This window comes from Eptatretus burgeri, chromosome 10 (genome assembly GCF_056783735.1).
Source record: "Eptatretus burgeri isolate ZD-2024b chromosome 10, Ebu_testis_v1, whole genome shotgun sequence".
NCBI lineage: Eukaryota > Metazoa > Chordata > Myxini > Myxiniformes > Myxinidae > Eptatretus > Eptatretus burgeri.
In genome coordinates this window covers 4456105-4476030 of record NC_140970.1, presented here as the reverse complement: position 1 = coordinate 4476030, position 19926 = coordinate 4456105, and the positions used below count along the sequence as shown (strand labels likewise).

Here is a 19926-nt window from a genome sequence, read left to right as displayed (position 1 = left end):
GATTGCGGCGAGATAATGGTGGGTGGTTACACCTACTATTGGTCTGGTTGCTCTGATGGTTACCATACCCAAGGAGTTGCTGTAGCTGTGTCCAATAAGCTGACCCCAATGATAATTGAGGTAACACCGGTCAACGAGCGTATTATGAGATTAAGGATTCGTCACTCCTTAGGTGTCATTTCCCTGGTCTCTGTTTATGCTCCGACTGAGGCGAGTGATCTCACCGTGAAGGATGCATTCTACGCCATGCTCGAGTCTGTGGTTGATCAGTGCCCCAGACGAGATACACTTCTAGTCTTGGGGGATTTCAATGCATCGACTGGAACTGATAGGTATGATTATGAGGTGTGTGTTGGTCCCCATGGGTCAGGAACTATGAACCAGAATAGCACTAAGTTCTTTGACTTTGCAAGAAGTCATGGACTTAGGGTGGCTGGTTCATGGTTTCAGCACCCACAAGCTCATCGCTGGACTTGGTATTCCAACGCTGGCGGTGTGGTAAAGGAGATTGACCATGTCCTCATTGACGGTCGTTGGAGGATGATCCAGAACTGCAGGGTCTACCGGAGTGCTCAGTTCCTCAATACTGACCACAGGCTTGTTGTAGCAACTCTAAAGCTGCACCTTAAATCCTGGAGAATGGTACCATCCCAGCCTAGGCTGGATGTTTGCATGCTCAGGGATGAGAGAGTAGCTGAGGAGTTTGCGGACAGGCTGAGTGGACACTTGGGGGGTCTGGGTGCTTTGGGGGGTTCTGAAGACTTGTGGAGTGCCTTCAAGACCACCGTCCTTGATGTTGCCGGTGGATGTCTTGGAGCTCACCGCAGGGCAAAGAAGAATTTTGTCTCTCAAGGGACACTGGATACCATTGACCAGAGTCGCAGGGCCAGGCTGAATGGCAGAGCTGAGCTGTTCAGGGAGCTGAGGCGTAAAACTGTACGTGCACTGAGGGTGGACAAGGAGGCCTATGTGCGAGGAATCTGTGGACAGGTGATTCTCGTCCCGCTTACAGGGGAATTCGCGCATTGCGTTCATCCAAGCCCATCCCTCGGAGCACTGCAGTTCGAGCGGAGAGTGGTAGGCTCTTGACAGAGGAGTCTGAAGTGAAGGCCCGCTGGGCCGGTTACTTTGAGCAGTTGTACCAGGCTGATCCCCCAGCTGTAGAGTTGGACGTCAAGGGTGTTACAATCCCTGTTGCTGACCCTCGAATCAACTGTGGTCCACCTTCGCTTGTGGAAACGCGGGCTGCGGTGAACCAGTTGAAACAGGGCAAAGCTCCAGGAATCTGTGGCATCCATGCTGAACTTCTCAAGGCTGGTGGAAATGCTGCACTCGTGTCGTTGCATGCAGTTTTGTGCTCTGCCTGGAACACAGGCATCATCCCAACTGACTGGAAGAGAGGCCTTGTTGTCCCTCTCTGGAAAGGGAAGGGTGATCGCCAAGACTGCAACAACTACCGAGGGGTGACGCTGCTCTCAGTGCCGGGCAAGGTCTTTGCTCGGATAATTCTTGATAAGGTTCGCCATCATCTGCTTGAGCACCAGCGTCCAGAGCAGTCAGGCTTTACACCAAAGAGGTCAACGATTGACCGTATCCTTGCCCTTCGTGTCCTCACCGAACGCAGATGAGAGTTTCGGCAGGGGCTGCTTGCAGCCTATATTGATCTCTGTAAAGCGTTCGATTCAGTGAATCGGGATGTCCTCTGGAGGATTCTTGGTCTTCGTGGGGTGCCACCAAAACTGATCGATCTGATGTCTGAACTCTACTCTGGTACTGAGAGTGCTGTGAAGTGTCGTGGTACCATCTCTGACTTATTTCCAGTTGTTACTGGAGTTCGTCAGGGGTGTGTACTGGCCCCCACACTTTTCAGCACTTGTATGGACTGGATTTTAGGGAGGATGTCGGAGAGATCTAGCTGCGGTGCATAGTTTGGGAATGTCAAGATCTCGGACCTTGACTTTGCAGATGATGCAGTCATCTTTGCGGAGACTTTAGACATCCTTTTGGGGGCCCTCGAGGTGCTGAATGAGGAGTCGGAGCCGCTGGGATTACGGGTTTCTTGGGTCAAAACTAAGATCCAGGATTTCGGTGACATCTTGGATGCTGCTGTCCTGTCTGTCTGTTTGTGGTGAGGATGTTGAGGTCGTGGAGAGATTTACTTAACTTGGCAGTGATATTCATGTCTCTGCTGGCTGCGAGTCAGAGGTCAATAGACGTCTGGGTCGGGCCTGGGGAGTCATGGATTCACTGGATCATGGGGTGTGGCGCTGCCGGTACCTGTGCGGGAGGACGAAAGTCCGAGTCTTCAGGTCCTTGGTACTTCCAGTCTTGCTCTATGGATGCGAGACTTGGACTCTGACCAAGGATCTGAGACGGAGACTTAATTCCTTTGGTACCAGGTCTCTTCGGAGAATCCTTGGCTATCGCTGGTCGGATTTTGTGTCCAACGAGCGGTTGCTGAGAGAAACTCGGATGAGATTTGTTACCTGCATAGTACGTGAGCGTCAGTTGCGGCTGTATGGACATGTGGCTCGTTTTCCTGACGCTGATCCTGTTCACCAGATTCTCTCAGCAAGGGAGTCTCATGAGTGGAGGAGGCCAGTGGGCCGACCACATGCCTCGTGGTTGCAGCAGGTTGACCATCATCTAAAGGAGATGGGGATGGGCCTGGCATCTGCCTGGGGGATGGCCAGACGGAGGCCCCTGGAGTACCGGCGGAAAGTGGACGCAGCGACGCGCTGTTCTGGCACATGCTCCCATACCTGACCTGACCTATTCCACTAGTTTGCAACAATCAAGAAAGCAGACTTAGCCTTCAACTATTTTTGTTCATGATCCACAATTCTTCTCAATCCCAAAACCCAAATTCCAGCCCATAGCCCCCATGCACTATTTTTTACCCCATGCACGAAATGCAAAGCAGGGTTAAGCAATTGCTTCACTTTGTTTGTCTGTCTACAGATGTCAGTCTATGATCGAGGAGCTATTTACTTTCTATTGAATTTTATCTTTTGTACGCTGAAGGACACGAAGCGTAACACAAACTTGCCGTTGAGCTCTGAATTTGGTAAATTGTATGGAATCTCGTCCTGATTGCGCATGCACACAGAGGATTAAGGTAATCGTTTGTCTGTCGGCAGTCAACCAAAATTGAAGATCATTCCATACGGAAAACTTACTGTTTTTAGAGATGTCACAAAGGATACAAACAGCAGGCACTAATAAATGATCTAACGTGTTAAAAAAGGATGGTGTAAAATATGCTGCATCAATGGAGGTAAACTTTGGGATTTTAATTTTTTTTGCTGCAGCCTTTAAAACTTTATATTTCGATTCATTTTTATACTTGAACACAGTAAAACAAATTGCCTGAATGACACTTCCAGAAAGCTACAGTTTTGTCATACTTTGACAACATTCACTCCATCTCGACCAATCAAATTTGCTGCTCATACTCTTAGCGTTGGGGAATATTGAGATTCAGACAAAATTGTGACTTGTGGGAAATATAGATTGTGCTTGGAAATGTAAAGCAAGAGTTTTAGAGGCCATTCTCATGTCCTTTTCCTCAAGACTTTGTGAGGTGAGGTGTTCTGTGAACTCTCCAGTTACAAGTGTGGCTAATTTTTATGAGCATCCGGTGTGTGTGTGTGTGTGTGTGTGTGTGTGTGTGTGTGTGTGTGTGTGTGTGTGTGTGTGTGTGTGTGTGTGTGTGTGTGTGTGTGTGTGTGTCTTGATGTACTTTAAACCTGGTGTTGGCTTAATGATTAGGGTGGCAGGCCTGGGATCCTAGGATCCTGAGTTCAAATCCTGCTCAGCTGTTTAATTAATACCAGGTGGGGTTAACTCGACCTGTCATCCTTCCGAGGTCGGCAAAATGAGAGCCAGCATGCTGTGCCAGAGTGGCGACCTGTCCAGGATTGTGCCCAATAGCCAAGGAGACTGCTTAGGCAGCACCAACGCTCTGCACAGAGTATGGTCCCGATGGATGGATGTACTTTGTGGTCAGGTAGAGATCAACTTTTGTTTGCTAAAACATATGGTGAAAAGGCTCTCACTGCAGAATACATCTGTTATGTCTGAATTTTCCTCAGCAGCAAACGAGGCATTTGTGACGTTGGTGGCAACCGAGGCATATGGGCGTGGTGCCCTCGTGTTAGCGGAATCATTACGGCAACATGGCACCACACGCAGCCTTGTCGCTTTGGTCACACCCCAGATCTCTCCTCCTTTTCGGTGAGTCAGAACAAGTTTGGTGTTTTTTTGTTTTGTTTTTAGACTTCTAAGTTGTAAGCTACAGCCTATTGTTTGTTTGTTTTTGTTGGTAATATTATTATTATTATTATTATTATTTTTTTTTTTCATCAAACCTATTTGCTCATGTTTCTTGGTGGCTGCTACACTGATGAATTGACTGGATTGTTCCAAGTCACCAGATCTCAGGCATATTTTTCAGTGAATCAGAATTGTTGAAAACCTTGGTGGCCATCTTAAATTGATGATTTTTGTTTTCCTTTATTTCCAAAAAGATTTCAGATCTCCAGAGCAGATCAATCTGAAACTTCAAATACATCAATAATGGCAATGTATGTGATGGATGGGAAGGAGTAGGTGTAGTAAAGTCATGCATTCGGTCAACATCTGTACAATGCTGAAGTATTTAGACACTAATTTTTTGATCTTGTACTGAGAGTTAATTAAATTCTAATTTTTTTAAAAGGGATTCCTAATTACAAATTGGAATGAGCTTGTCTATATAAATAAAGGATGGCAAATCGCTGCATTCCAGTCGGTGCTACGAGCCTGTACTGTTGCAGGAGTTTTTGTTCTGCGACTCCCATATTGAAGGATTATCTTGAGCCACTTATAGATATATAATATATATCTGCATATATATTGTTATGGACCTGGAGTCGTAGGTGAGAAGACCACGGTGGGGGGGGGGGGGAGGGAGCTACCTTGGGTTCCCACCAGATTCTGGAATCGCAGCCCGTCGTACACGGATAACTCTGTGATAAGGTGGGTCGCTAATTGACTGAACGCCAATAACTCAACCGCGTGACTTCGGGTCCTCCATCTAATGAAAACCGGTTACCTAAAACGGTCACGTGATCTAATTACCGGGGGACACTCCCTCGGTATTCCCTGTTCAAACCGGATCAGATGCAGCCGAGCGTAACTGCCAAGGATGTACCGGCTAGAAAACAGATCGTTGGGAGATAACGTCCCAGCTAAGCTAGGATAAGGACCATGCTGGACCAATGAGGGAAAAGAAGAAAATGAGCTGGGAACATATATACACAGCATTTATTTACAATCAGGCGAGGAAAGGCACGTGGCGCAGTGAATGGGGTTTATTATTATGTACAGGGATAGCAAGGAATTCATGGGGTGCGACAAAAGGCAAGCAATTTGCAAAAGCAGACACAGAGCAGACTTATCCCATTAGAACTTCTACAATCTTAACTTACGCTACGACAGGTGCCATCACATACACACGCACACACAAACTGGATGAAGATAAGGAAGGAGAGCAGATGAAGATTAAAGGCCTCGCAATACTTGGGCATAGTCGGCTGACCACGCAACCCAGTGTGCTTTGGGGGATGCTCCGCTTGAGCGATCCCACCTTAATAGTCAGTGTGTTAATTCCTGCTTGATTACTTTGCCGGGGCTCATGGAAATGTGTGCTCCGCACTGGTCCAGAAGAACGTCTGTGGCACACCAACCCCGAGTGTAGATGCAGCGACAGGCAGACGAGGTACAGTGAAGAGAGGGTGGAGAAGTGGACGAGGCAGTCAGGTGGACGAAGTGCAGAGAGAGAGAGAGAGGATGGCATCGCAATCTGCCTGTTATAAGCCCATGGCAAAGGGTGGGGTGACTACCCGAAGTGATACACTGTCATCCGAATCGCACTCTCCTATTGGGTCCCGGTCTCATTTGCACATCCAGCGCGACATGGCCCAGAGCCTCACACTGCTCTGTGAGCCCCCCTCCCCCGTGACCCCCGTCACCTGTCCTGCCATCTTCTGGTGACTGGACGAGGGTTGCGTCGGTCCCGCGCACCCATTCGGGGCATCCCCAGCGAGACACGGCTGGCACTGCCAACGCAACTGGTCCGTCCCCGCACGCCGTGCAGTAAGCCTCTGCTTGCTGGCGAACCGTATCGATATGGAGGTGCGAGGAAGCTCATGATGATTTTTCCCGTGTGCGGGAGATGTTGATGGCCGAGGTGGTGTGAGTTTTTGCTGAGCAAGATGAGATGCCTTTGTAAATTGGCGCGCACATTTTGAATGAAAGGGCGTGCCGTGCGCGCACTTGTTCATGTGGCAATTCTCAAATAGGGCTGTGCGGGTGTCTTATCGTGTATGTGTGCTTGCTTCGATTTGTATCATAGATAAAAGGAAAGAGTTGGATGGAAATCAGGATTTAAAAGAAGATAGAGATATAATTATTAGACCTAGCGATTAGACCCACGCAACGCACTTCATCCCGATAACCCATTAGACATGATGGGAAGGTCTGACTGCCTGGGAGTCTGACTAACGAAATAATTTTTGGGGATCACTATGTTGGGTGCCATTGCCTTAGAGGCATGCAGTTTTGCAGACCCGCAACAATATATATATATATAATATATATATATATATATATATATATATATATATATATATTAGTTTTATATTGCTGCAGTTATGGGAACTGCATCCCTTCAAGGCAATGGCATCCAACATACAGTGGTCCCAAGACAGTTATTTCATTAATGTACGTTCAGATAGTCTCTTCCTTCTTGTCTAATGGGACAGTGCCTTATGTAAATCTCGTAGTTAGGTCTGATTAAACCTCTGAACTTCATTCCTACTCTGCCTTTTCTCTTATTCCTGAGGTAAATCCAAGCAATGGGTCCTCGCGAGAGCCAGCAGGTACTACCCACGGACACCCACCTGTAGAAAACCGTGGCCGCACCCTTCGCTGTGAAAATGGGTCCTCGTGAAGGTCAGCCATGGAAAAACAACTTACCAAATGCTAACAACTTGCAGTACGCACGCGGCCACTCTTTTCAACCCATTTCTGAGTCTAATAATTATATCTATCTTCTTCAATCCAAATCTCCATCTAATAATTATATCTGTCCTCTTTTTCAATCCAAATCTCCATTTAATACTTTTATTATTTTTTTTTCCAACCCAAACCTACATCTAACAATTATATCCAATCTTTTCCCTCAATTCCTGGCACAGATCAGGGCTGGTACCATGCACACCCCCAATTTTGATAAATGACCGCATGCTCAATGGCAGCGGACCCACACGCAGCCCTGGGGTTATTTAATATCACACAGAGCAGTGCACGAATGGCACACATCTTGTTTGGGTCTGCGCATGCGTTTAACATAGCATCTTACTGTCGGTCTTCGCTGACCGCCGCGGGTGTCTCCCGCAGACGGCAAACGTCCTCTCGCCTCTCCGCCCGGCGAGGCTCTAGCCAGGCAGATGCGCGCTGTACGGCTTGAGCCACATGGCTTAGACAGGCATCACATTGACTGGCGCTGACCGCCGGTCGCCATGGGCGGCCTGGGAGTTCGGTGCAGGGCGATTCGTGTCACTGTGCTCAGAGCGGAACGATTCCGCAGCTTGGAATCATGTGGCCAGATGTAAAGTGGAGCTGCTTCCGGTCATCACGGCTGGGCAGTGTGCTGGCTGGGGCCCAACCAGAGCACCCGATTTGGATGATGACACATCACTTCGGGTCGTCGCCCCCGCGCTGCACCACAGAATCTATAAAAGGACGGGTCGTGGGGCCTTTGGAGCGTTCCTCGTCTGCTTACTCCACCTGCTTCACTGGCTCCATTCACCCACCTGATCTTGTCCGCCTTTCTCCGCCATTGCTTAGGAATCTGCCTTCCTCCACCCACTGGCTTCTGACTGCCTAAATTCCTTCCTTCACGCCTGATGGTCGTGCCCCATTCTTTTGGATTGACGCTTCGCTGCACGAAGTGCCTCAAAGCAGGAGGCTTGTCAGGGAGGTATCGCCCAGCTGTGCATCCCCCCAAAACGTTCTGGTGGCGCGGCCGGTAAATCGTGCAAGGTATTGAGAGACCGTAAGCCTCATCTCATCTCCTCTCCTCTTTCTCTTCATTAACTCCTCTTCATCGGGATTTGTGTGTGTGTGTGTGTGTGTGTGTGTGTGTGTGTGTGTGTGTGTGTGTGTGTATGTAATGGCACCTGTCCTCGTTTAAGTTAAGAGTGTAGAAGAATTGCATTGGGATAACTCTGCTCTGTCTGCTTTTGTAATTTGCTGGTATTATTGTATCACTACACGTTTCTTCCTATCTCTGCTTACATATAATGATAAACTCTGTTAATTGTGCCACATGTCTTTCCTTGCCTGCCTGTAAATAAATCCTCTGGAGAAATACTCCCAGCTCGTTTTTGTCTTTTCTTTCATTAATCCAGCATGGTCCGTATCCTATCCTAACCTAGCCGGGACTTTATTCCCAACGATCCGTTCCTTTTAGCTGGTACGTCCTTGGCAGTGTTACTCGGCTGCATCTGATCCGGTAAAGTGATCCGGTTTGGACAAAGCGGACCAAGGGCATGTCCCCTGGTAATTAGATCGCATGATTATTTTTTAAGTCACTGGATAAACCAGAGGGAGGACCCCAAGTCACGTGATTGAGTTATTGGTGTCACGGTTGGTAGCGACCTGCCGCGTCACGGAATTATCCGTGTGTGACAGCCTGCAATTCCAGGGAGTCTGATGGGAACCCGAGATAGTGGCACAGATCAGTGGTCTTCTCACCTGACCCCCGGCCCACAAATATATATATATATATATATATATATATATATATATATATATATATATATATATATATATACATATATATACAGTGGACTAGGCGTAAGTCGGCAGCGTGTGACTCGTCACTTCGCCTAAGTCGGCAGCGTCAAAAAGTCCCGAATTATCTCATGTTAAGTCCCTATGAATAAAGGGTCATCCCTCTGTAAGTCGTCACTTCGTCTCAGTCGTCAGATGTTGTCCGTTCCCACGTAATGGAAACTCAAGTAAATTACCACTCCTAACTCGTCACATGGAACTGCTGCCTCGTGAGAATCCCGATTTCATGGAATCGTGATGCTTGCTCATTGGTTTACACTGCCAGTGATAGGCTATTTATAACTGCGTACACAGGTTGATCGCACTGCAGGCAGGACAATGGCGACTAAGTGTAAGCTTACAACTAAAACCTACCAAGAAAAATACGGCATTATCCAGTTTTGCGAGGCAAACCCACTGATGAAGAAAACAGCCATAGCTGAGAAGTTGGACATCAAACGGCAGACATTGAACGATATCTTGAAGAATAAGGGCACGATGTTTGGACAAGTGGAGAAGATCGCGAGGCCGGTGGTAAGTGTGAAACGCGTGAGATGTGTGTCCTTTGAAGATGTTGATGACTCGCTCATCATCTGGTTTCGGCAAATGTCGGCTCGGCCAAATATTCGGTTGGACGGTGAAATGTTGCTGCTGAAGGCACGTAAATTCGCTGCGGACCTCGGGCATGATGATGCCGAGACCTTGCCAATGCACTGGATAGACAGATTCAAAGTGAGGTGGGGAATCGGCAAGGTCAAGAAGTGCGGCGAATCAGGCAGCGTGGATTCGGCAGTGGTGCACCACTGGAAGGATGGCAAATTGAAAGGCATCTTGGAAAGGTATCAGCCTTGGGACGTGTACAATGCCGATGAGACTGGGCTTTTCTGGCAGATGCTGCCAGAAAAGTCTCTGGGGTTCGTTGGTCAATCCCATCATGGTGATAAGCAGGCGAAGTTGTTGTCTTACAGTTGTTCATTATCTTTACTTTTGATAAACTGATTCATGAATTCCATCTTTGCTTGACCACTTTCCAACTCACCAATGAACCCCCACCAATGCCCCGAGGATTGTGTTTTCCTTTTGGTACAATAGCCGGCTCTCACACATACGTGTCCAGGCCACGTGCGACTTCATCCTTCACTCCACAGCCATCATGAATGTTTGCATACGCGTAAGTCATCACATTTCTAAGTCGTCACTTTTTTCTCGATCCTGATGGTGACGACTTACGCCTAGTCTACTATATATATATATATATATATATATATATATATATATATATATATATATATATATATATATATATATATATATATATATATTGTTGCGGTTTTCGCGCCTGCCGGCGTGCGAACGGCCACGTAACTCGAATCGCGGCACGTCGCCCACCGGACGGACAATCCAGTCGTGACCCTCTCGGACTAACGCCGGGAACCAGTCACGGGTGGACCTTTCGGTCCCACCACGATCGAGCCAATCAGCCCCCGCGTGGGATAGGGTTGCTCGCCAAATTCGAACTACCTAAGTACCCACGCGGAGGGTAGACCGGGCGATCGCACCTCGCCGCAGGTCGACTTCGGACACGGGCCACTTAAGCGACCCGTTCCGTACTATCAGAATAACCGAGCGGTGTTATCGTCGACCTCGACGGTTCGATTAATTATCGGGCGTATTCAGCCCACTACCAACCCTTTACGTGAAGCAAGATGGGGATTCAAAGAAAGAAATGACGAAGCGAAGCGGGAAACAGTTCAACAATAAAGCACATTTATTCGCGGCACACGGGAAGCACACAAATACAATTCCACCAAATGCACACAAAAAAAAGAAAACACAATTCCATTTACACAAAAAGCAAACATAAAAGTGAAAACACAGTGCAGAGCTAATACCGACTACCGAGCACACGGCAACACTTGTACAATTCTACTTCACAGACGGCGCCGACAACACATACCCAAAACCAAGGAAAAGAAATACCCTCAAGAATGAGGCAGGCCTGAGGCCGAGACCGGGTCGCGCCTACCCGTCTGGTGATGAGACGCGGAGCGGCGATGGCCCCGCAACCCGCGGGCCTCGCGGACAGTGCCTGGCAGGGGGGTGGGAACGGGGCCCCCTTGGTCGCACTATCTCAGCGCGGGGGGAAACAGGAGGGGGTTGCTGATGCTCGGGGTATAGAGGAGCTTTATTATCCCTGGTGTGCGTCTCCACCTCGGCCAGGTCGCGCTGCCGGCCTCCCTCGGGCGTGCAGCTCCTGGCACCGACGCCAGCACCCCCTCGTCCGACTCTCTTCAGCTTCTCCAGCCACTGCAGGCTTCGGGCTCCAGACTTCCACACTCGTCCCCTCCGTTCCGACTCCTTCTCGTTCTCGTTCTCGTTTTCGTTCTCGTTCTCCTTTTCGTTCTCGTTCTCCTTCTCGTTCTCCTTCGTTCCGACTCCTTCTCGTTCTCGTTTGCGACTCACTTCTGACTGACGAACACCGTCCTTTTATCCCCCCGTAACTTCGCCTTTGACCCCCTCCCTTTGACCTTTCACCTCGCTCCCCATTGGCCCGAGAAAAAGTGGGCGTGAAGGCTTTTTGATCCACAAATTTGCATATATCGATCGTTCTGGAGGCGGGGCCAAATCGCCCCTCGCTCACCGATTGGACGGCAAAAAGTGGGCGTGTGTCGTTTTTGAAGCACAAAATCCGTGATTTTGTACACGCTGTTCGACGCGCGTTCTGCATGAGTCCAACACCGGTACCCACAGCGGGGCAAGAACGGTGGCGATGCTACGGTTGTGAGGTGTGCGTGAAGGTCGTGGCGGTTGTGGTGAAGCGGTGGTTGTGGTCGGTGGTTGATGTTGTGGTTGTGATCATGGCGGTTGGTCCAAAATAAAGATAGTAAAAGAAAAACGGCTATCCTGAAGAGTCGCAGCTCGCATAAATGACATGTATTCCCACTAGACAACGGGTTTGGGCCTAACTACACATATACTTGCCGAGATACCTCACCTAAGGGACCTGAATGGTGGTTTGCGAATTTGGTAACCACAACACTACCCCCTTCCCTTTTTACAGACTCGTCCCGAGTCGTCAAATTTTCGTGTGCCATCATGTGTAGTTTTCCCCTAGTACACTTTACCTACGGATCCCTGAGTGCGACATTCATGGTATTCGTGTCCCCAAAATAAATAACCTGAGGGCTGCGTAACTATCTAAACAAACTCACTCATACGGACGACTTAAATAAAATTGCCGGCGCTAAGACAAACATGCCGGGGGCGCACTCATATTTACAGTACAGTACATCTTAACCTTAACTTACAAATTTTACACTAAACCATGGCCCAGGATCATTGAACTCTGCAAAAAGAAAGCAGTTAGCAGGGAGCCAGGCTGCCCACATGCAGTCTCTGGCTCAAAACAATGCAGGTGACAGGGAACGTGGCTGGCTGCTCACACGCAGTCCAAGGCCTTCCCTTTTGAACTGAACTCAGTGAACCACAACGGTGCTTGGGCTGCACAACGCAGTCTCCGTGCCAGCTCAAGTGGCACACGCAATGAGCACAACGGATGGATGGATGAACACAAACACGGTGCACGGGCCGCCACTGCAGGCCCGTGTTGTAGCTGCCAACAGGGCAGTTCTTGCAGCTTGCAAACTGTTGCTTTTACGATCCTGGCGCACATGGAAATGAACAGGGGGGGGGGGCAAAGCAAAAATTGAACGGGGCTGGTGAACCTGGGCAGTGGGCATGGCATGGCAAAGGTGAGCAGGCAAACACAGCCCGCAGAAGAAGGCCGCTGCAGGCAAACACAGCCGGCAGATGAACTGGCCGGCACAGGCCTTGAAGTACCACAGCTGCAGATGATCCGGCCGGCACAGGCCTTGCAGCAACACAACAGCTGCCGATGAAGTGGGCCGGCACAGGCCTTGCAGCAAAACACGGCCAGCCGATGAAGTTGGCCAGCTCTTGCCGTTCAGTGGAGGTTGGTGGAGGGAGTGCGGTGGTGCTGGCCACTTGGAAGGCGGGCTCGGACCTACCTACCTGTCTCCCTCCCACCTATCGCCTTTGCCTGTCACTGTACATACCCACTCCCTTAATTTGTCAAACCCCAATTTAGCCCCAACTTATTTTTCTATTTATTTTATTTTTTTACTTCCCCTCTATAAATCGTCCCCTAACCCCCTTTATCGTCTTTGTTCGGCTAACCTATCCTGTCACCTAGCCTACTCCCAACCCCTACGTTCCCTTCCCAGAGGGGAACAAGGGAGAGCTAACGTCCTGTGTCGAGGCCCAACTCAAGCCTCAGAATGGCCTCCCCAGAGTTTGGCGATCTTAACACCAAGTGGGTCCAGCGGCCCACAACGACAGCGAGGGGATGGATGGTGCGGAGGGGTACATCTCCTAATCTACCCTAACCATTAACTCTTAAACTACCACGGGGCTTTCAACAAGCGCCTCTCGCTTAAACTATTGGTTCTATAAACCCAGATTCCCGTCGCCTGTGTTGGTGTCCTTACAATTTCGGGCCTCGCCCCCCAATTTTCTCTCCGTGCCCTCACACGGTCTCCTGGCTGGGACACGTGGCTCCCTTTGGCAGGCACGACCCTCTGCCGAATCTCCCGCTATGGCACCCCCGGGCACTACACTGCCTCCGAGCCTACCAGCTCCCTAACACCGGGGAGTGCCCCCCATGGCACCTCCCCTGAAACGCACACGTGGCAGGCCGGCCTCCCGGGCCCCTTTCCGAGGGTCACCCGTGCCCACAACACTGCCCACGCGGCTAATGGCGCCCCGGGCCCCCGCACCAAGCAGGCGCACCCGTGCCCACTACTCTATCCCGGCCCCCCATGGGCCCATGGCCTACCGCGGCCGACTAGCCTGGTGCCCGGGGTACCCACTCAGCGATACTCACCTTTCGCAGCCACGCTCCCAAGCCCGTCAACAGGGCTCCTGCACCCCTCCAAATGGGTCTCGAGCCTACTTTCCCACCAACAGCAAAACGACCTCCATTTTTCAATTTAACTAACCCAGCGAACTCACTCTACACTGACCCCGTGGGTCCCTTGGGCGGGAGTCACTCCTCCCCCCAATCACTCATCGCACCATGCATTCCCCATTCGCTCCATACACACAGACCCGCTGGCCTCACTCACTCATGTCTCCACCTCACAACTCACCAACTCTTCAACACCCACACCACTGAACTCTGCCATCCTCCTAACTACATCCCCTAACTAACTCGTGCTCCCACGTCGTCCCTTAAACTACAGCACGTTCCTTTTAACACTACGTAGCTAAACTACGTCCCCTCTACACATCCTCAAGTCTGTCACTGTCTCCAAATAATCCCATTAATCAATTTTCCCACCTAAATCTGGCTACAATCCCTCTAACTAATCCATTCCACGGACTCCATGAGGACTTACCCCTGCCCCATGGAGTCGGTCTAGCTAAGCCAACCCTTCCCCCTAACTAGTTTTCATCCTGTGCCCAGGTCAAGGGGGTCTTCCACCCCTTGCCCAGGAATCCTGTACACCCGAAAGTGAGGCTTGCTTTTCCCTTTTTTTTTTTCATGCGCAGCACCTGCGCGGCAACTCAGAGCTCGCGCACTTTGCACCTGCCCGTGACGTCATGCAGCTGCACGTGTTCCTCGTCCCTCCTTGGACGGGACCATCCGGCAGAGATACCCCTCCTGCCGGATTCCAACCCCACGTGCAGCCATGACGTCACCGTGCGCAAAAAAAAAACACAAGCCCCACGTCTCGAGGGGTTTCCCACGCGAACACATGTGCTTTGCCCGTTGGAGCTGAACACACACGATCGCGTGGAGAACCCGTCCGGTCCAAATCCATTTACCTACCTAAACTTTGTCCGTCCGCGGGATCGGCAAATCCACCGCGTGCGTTTCCGGACCGGGACTTCACTCTCGCAAGCGAGCACGTGGCGGTCTCGTGCGTTGCACAGCACGAACCGCGTGCTCACTGCTGGGTGAACCCGGCACGGTCCTCGAAACAACCACAGCCGCTACTCGGCTTTCGTTTCTCCCATGTCGCCGTCGTCGTCGCCATTCAACCCACGCACACCTGCGTGTTACGACGCACACAGTCCACTCCATCACATTCACACCGGGAGACGCGGCTGCATGCTCCCGCATGCCAACCGACATCTCCCTTACATACCGCTCTCTCACACACACGGTCTCCCTGGCACACAGCGACCTTGCACACGGCCGTTCACTCACGCGTGCCTCACTACTCACACAAACCATACTACTCACACGTGGTGCTCTATTCACTCGCGCGGGGGCACTCACCCGCGGTGCCTCACCCACACACGCGAGGGCACTCAACCGCTGTGCCTCATCCACACACCGTGCCTCACTCATACACGCGGGGGCACTCACCCGCGGTACCTCACTCATACACACGGCGACACTCACACACGCGGTCTCTTCCACACAACGTCCCTCACTCATACACGCGGGGGCACTCACCCGCGGTTCCTCACTCATACTGGCCGTTTCACTCACACACACGGCCTCTTCCACACACGGTTCCTCATCCACACACGGTGCCTCATCCAAACACGGCGTGCTGGGAAGCACGCACTCCAGCACCATCGCCACCACACCACTCACACACGGGGTCGCTTCCACACACGGGGACGCACTCACGCCTTGCACCACACACACAGGGACAACTACACTGGGGATTCGTGTCCCCACAAGGGTCTCCGGGGCCTCGATACCCCCCAAGCTCTCCGTGCACCCGTCCACAGCACTCGTCCCCTCAACCTCGCAAAACACGACCGAACTCACCTGGTCGTGACTCGCCTCAAGGGGGCATACTCCCTCCCCTCGTTCCTGGAGGAGGCCATCCAGGTGCTCGCACTGGGTCTCTACCCAGTCCGCCAGCTCACCCCCATTATCCTCCACTACCTCCGTGTGTGCGTCACTTACCCCGTCCTCACCGTGCAGTCTCTCCTCTATCGTTCCCTTCCCGGCTACCGTCACTGCCAACTCTTCACCCTTTACCTCTCTTGTCTCAACTATTATTTCCGTTGTCGTCACCTCGTGTCTCGTCTCACACGTTTTGGTCTCCCCATTTAATTTTTCCCTTTCGGTCATCGTCACGACCCTCGCCCAACACGTTCCACGAATTATTTTTTCACCCGCCTCCACCGCGGGCCTGTCAGCCGTTGCACCCCCACCCAGCTCGTTTGCTCCCACACGTGGAGTCGCCATTTTTATCTCCCCGGTCACGGCCTTCATGGCCGCCTGCAGGCTTCGGCCCATGTTCTGCGTCTCACCCCGTAGCTCTTTCATTTCCTCCTTCATGTTTGTTTCCATTCCGTTCATTTTTGTATCCATCTTTTCGTTTATTTGTTGTGTATTCGCATCCATCGTCGTTTTCACTTCATTCATTTGCTTGTTCATGTTCGCAATCATCTTCGCTGTCGTTTCCGCATACATTTTTGCCAGCATGGTGTATAGCTGGGTCATGTGGGGTGCGCTTGGGTGAGCCGTTTCGGCAGGGGTCGGGGAAGGGTTTTGGTGGAGAGGGGGGGGGGGGAGGTGTCATGCACCGCGGCCGCTGCCGCACCCACCTCAGGTTCTGGGTTCAGTTGGGCGAGTCCGTGTTCCTGCACAATCAACATTTCCTGCTCGGGGATTCCATCCTGGACCATGGATTCTACATTACTACACATATACATTTCTAATACCCCCGGCTCCCGCTCGCCTTGAGACGCCATCTTGCTTCTCGTGAAGGGTTAATTTGCTCGCTCGTAATTTGGAGGGAATCGGGGGTCGCTTCTCTCACCCCTGGACCGATTCCCGTGAATTTAGCCGGAGACAGGAGAGCCCGTTTTCCTGTTCTCCGATACCAGTGCCGCGAGGAGGGCGATGAATTTGTATCCCACTCCTGACACCAGTGTTGCGGTTTTCGCGCCCGCCGGCGTGCGAACGGCCACGTAACTCGAATCGCGGCACGTCGCCCACCGGACGGACAATCCAGTCGTGACCCTCTCGGACTAACGCCGGGAACCAGTCACGGGTGGACCTTTCGGTCCCACCGCGATCGAGCCAATCAGCCCCCGCGTGGGATAGGGTTGCTCGCCAAATTCGAACTACCTAAGTACCCACGCGGAGGGTAGACCGGGCGATCGCACCTCGCCGCAGGTCGACTTCGGACACGGGCCACTTAAGCGACCCGTTCCGTACTATCAGAATAACCGAGCGGTGTTATCGTCGACCTCGACGGTTCGATTAATTATCGGGCGTATTCAGCCCACTACCAACCCTTTACGTGAAGCAAGATGGGGATTCAAAGAAAGAAATGACGAAGCGAAGCGGGAAACAGTTCAACAATAAAGCACATTTATTCGCGGCACACGGGAAGCACACAAATACAATTCCACCAAATGCACACAAAAAAAAGAAAACACAATTCCATTTACACAAAAAGCAAACATAAAAGTGAAAACACAGTGCAGAGCTAATACCGACTACCGAGCACACGGCAACACTTATACAATTCTACTTCACAGACGGCGCCGACAACACATACCCAAAACCAAGGAAAAGAAATACCCTCAAGAATGAGGCAGGCCTGAGGCCGAGACCGGGTCGCGCCTACCCGTCTGGTGATGAGACGCGGAGCGGCGATGGCCCCGCAACCCGCGGGCCTCGCGGACAGTGCCTGGCAGGGGGTGGGAACGGGGCCCCTTGGTCGCACTATCTCAGCGCGGGGGAAACAGGAGGGGTGGCTGCTGCTCGGGGTATAGAGGAGCTTTATTATCCCTGGTGTGCGTCTCCACCTCGGCCAGGTCGCGCTGCCGGCCTCCCTCGGGCGTGCAGCTCCTGGCACCGACGCGAGCACCCCCTCGTCCGACTCTCTTCAGCTTCTCCAGCCACTGCAGGCTTCGGGCTCCAGACTTCCACACTCGTCCCCTCCGTTCCGACTCCTTCTCGTTCTCGTTCTCGTTTTCGTTCTCGTTCTCCTTTTCGTTCTCGTTCTCCTTCTCGTTCTCCTTCGTTCCGACTCCTTCTCGTTCTCGTTTGCGACTCACTTCTGACTGACGAACACCGTCCTTTTATCCCCCCGTAACTTCGCCTTTGACCCCCTCCCTTTGACCTTTCACCTCGCTCCCCATTGGCCCGAGAAAAAGTGGGCGTGAAGGCTTTTTGATCCACAAATTTGCATATATCGATCGTTCTGGAGGCGGGGCCAAATCGCCCCTCGCTCACCGATTGGACGGCAAAAAGTGGGCGTGTGTCGTTTTTGATCCGTTTTTGAAGCACAAAATCCGTGATTTTGTACACGCTGTTCGACGCGCGTTCTGCATGAGTCCAACACCGGTACCCACAGCGGGGCAAGAACGGTGGCGATGCTACGGTTGTGAGGTGTGCGTGAAGGTCGTGGCGGTTGTGGTGAAGCGGTGGTTGTGGTCGGTGGTTGATGTTGTGGTTGTGATCATGGCGGTTGGTCCAAAATAAAGATAGTAAAAGAAAAACGGCTATCCTGAAGAGTCGCAGCTCGCATAAATGACATGTATTCCCACTAGACAACGGGTTTGGGCCTAACTACACATATACTTGCCGAGATACCTCACCTAAGGGACCTGAATGGTGGTTTGCGAATTTGGTAACCACAACAATATATATATATATATATGTATATATATATATATATATATATATATATATATATGTATGTATATATATATATATATATATATATATATATATATATGTATATATGTATATATATTTATATATATATATATATATATATATATATTTATATGTATATATATATATGTATATATATTTATATCTATATATATATATATGTATATATATATTTATATGTATATATATATATATATATATGTATATATATGTATATATATATATATATATATATATATATATATATAATATATTGTTGCAGTATTCGCGCCCGCCGGCGTGCTGACGGCCACGTAACTCGAATCGCGGCACGTCGCCCACCGGACGGACAATCCAGTCGTGACCCTCTCGGACTAACGCCGGGAACCAGTCACGGGTGGACCTTTCGGTCTCACCGCGATCGAGCCAATCAGCCCCCGCGTGGGATAGGGTTGCTCGCCGACCCGACCGACCTAAGTACCCACACGGAGGGTAGACCGGGCGATCGCACCTCGCCACAGGTCGACTTCGGACACGGGCCACTTAAGCGACCCGTTCCGTACTATCAGAATAACCGAGCGGTGTTATCGTCGACCTCGACGGTTCGATTAATTATCGGGCATATTCAGCCCACTACCAACCCTTTACGTGAAGCAAGATGAGGATTCAATGGGAGAAATGACGAAGCGAAGCGGGAAACAGTTCAACACAAAGCACATTTATTCGCGGCACACGGGAAGCACACATATTCAATTCCACCAAAAGCACACAAAAAAGAAAAACACAATTCAATTTACACAAAAAGCAAACATAAAAGTGAAAACACAGTGCAGAGCTAATACCGACTACCGAGCACACGGCAACACTTATACAATTCTACTTCACAGACGGCGCCGACAACACATACCCAAAACCAAGGAAAAGAAATACCCTCAAGAATGAGGCAGGCCTGAGGCCGAGACCGGGTCGCGCCTACCCGTCTGGTGATGAGACGCGGAGCGGCGATGGCCCCGCAACCCGCGGGCCTCGCGGACAGTGCCTGGCAGGGGGGTGGGAACGGGGCCCCCTTGGTCGCACTATCTCAGCGCGGGGGGAAACAGGAGGGGGTTGCTGATGCTCGGGGTATAGAGGAGCTTTATTATCCCTGGTGTGCGTCTCCACCTCGGCCAGGTCGCGCTGCCGGCCTCCCTCGGGCGTGCAGCTCCTGGCACCGACGCGAGCACCCCCTCGTCCGACTCTCTTCAGCTTCTCCAGCCACTGCAGGCTTCGGGCTCCAGACTTCCACACTCGTCCCCTCCGTTCCGACTCCTTCTCGTTCTCGTTCTCGTTTTCGTTCTCGTTCTCCTTTTCGTTCTCGTTCTCCTTCTCGTTCTCCTTCGTTCCGA

The 19926-nt window shown here is 51.0% G+C and overlaps 1 protein-coding gene across 6 annotated transcripts in view; it reads left to right on the top strand.

Moving 5' to 3' along the window:
• The window catches only part of LOC147017855 (glycogenin-1-like), a 51823-nt gene that overhangs the window by 21944 nt on the left and 9953 nt on the right, over nt 1–19926 (top strand). For 3 of the 6 annotated variants that reach the window (XM_085896906.1, XM_085896905.1, XM_085896903.1), the window contains exon 2: nt 4095–4236. In XM_085896906.1, coding sequence (XP_085753032.1) covers nt 4095–4236 — 142 coding nt within the window. The remainder of the gene's footprint in view (nt 1–4094; nt 4237–19926) is intronic. The other 3 variants (XM_085896908.1, XM_085896907.1, XM_085896904.1) reach the window with 1 other exon arrangement.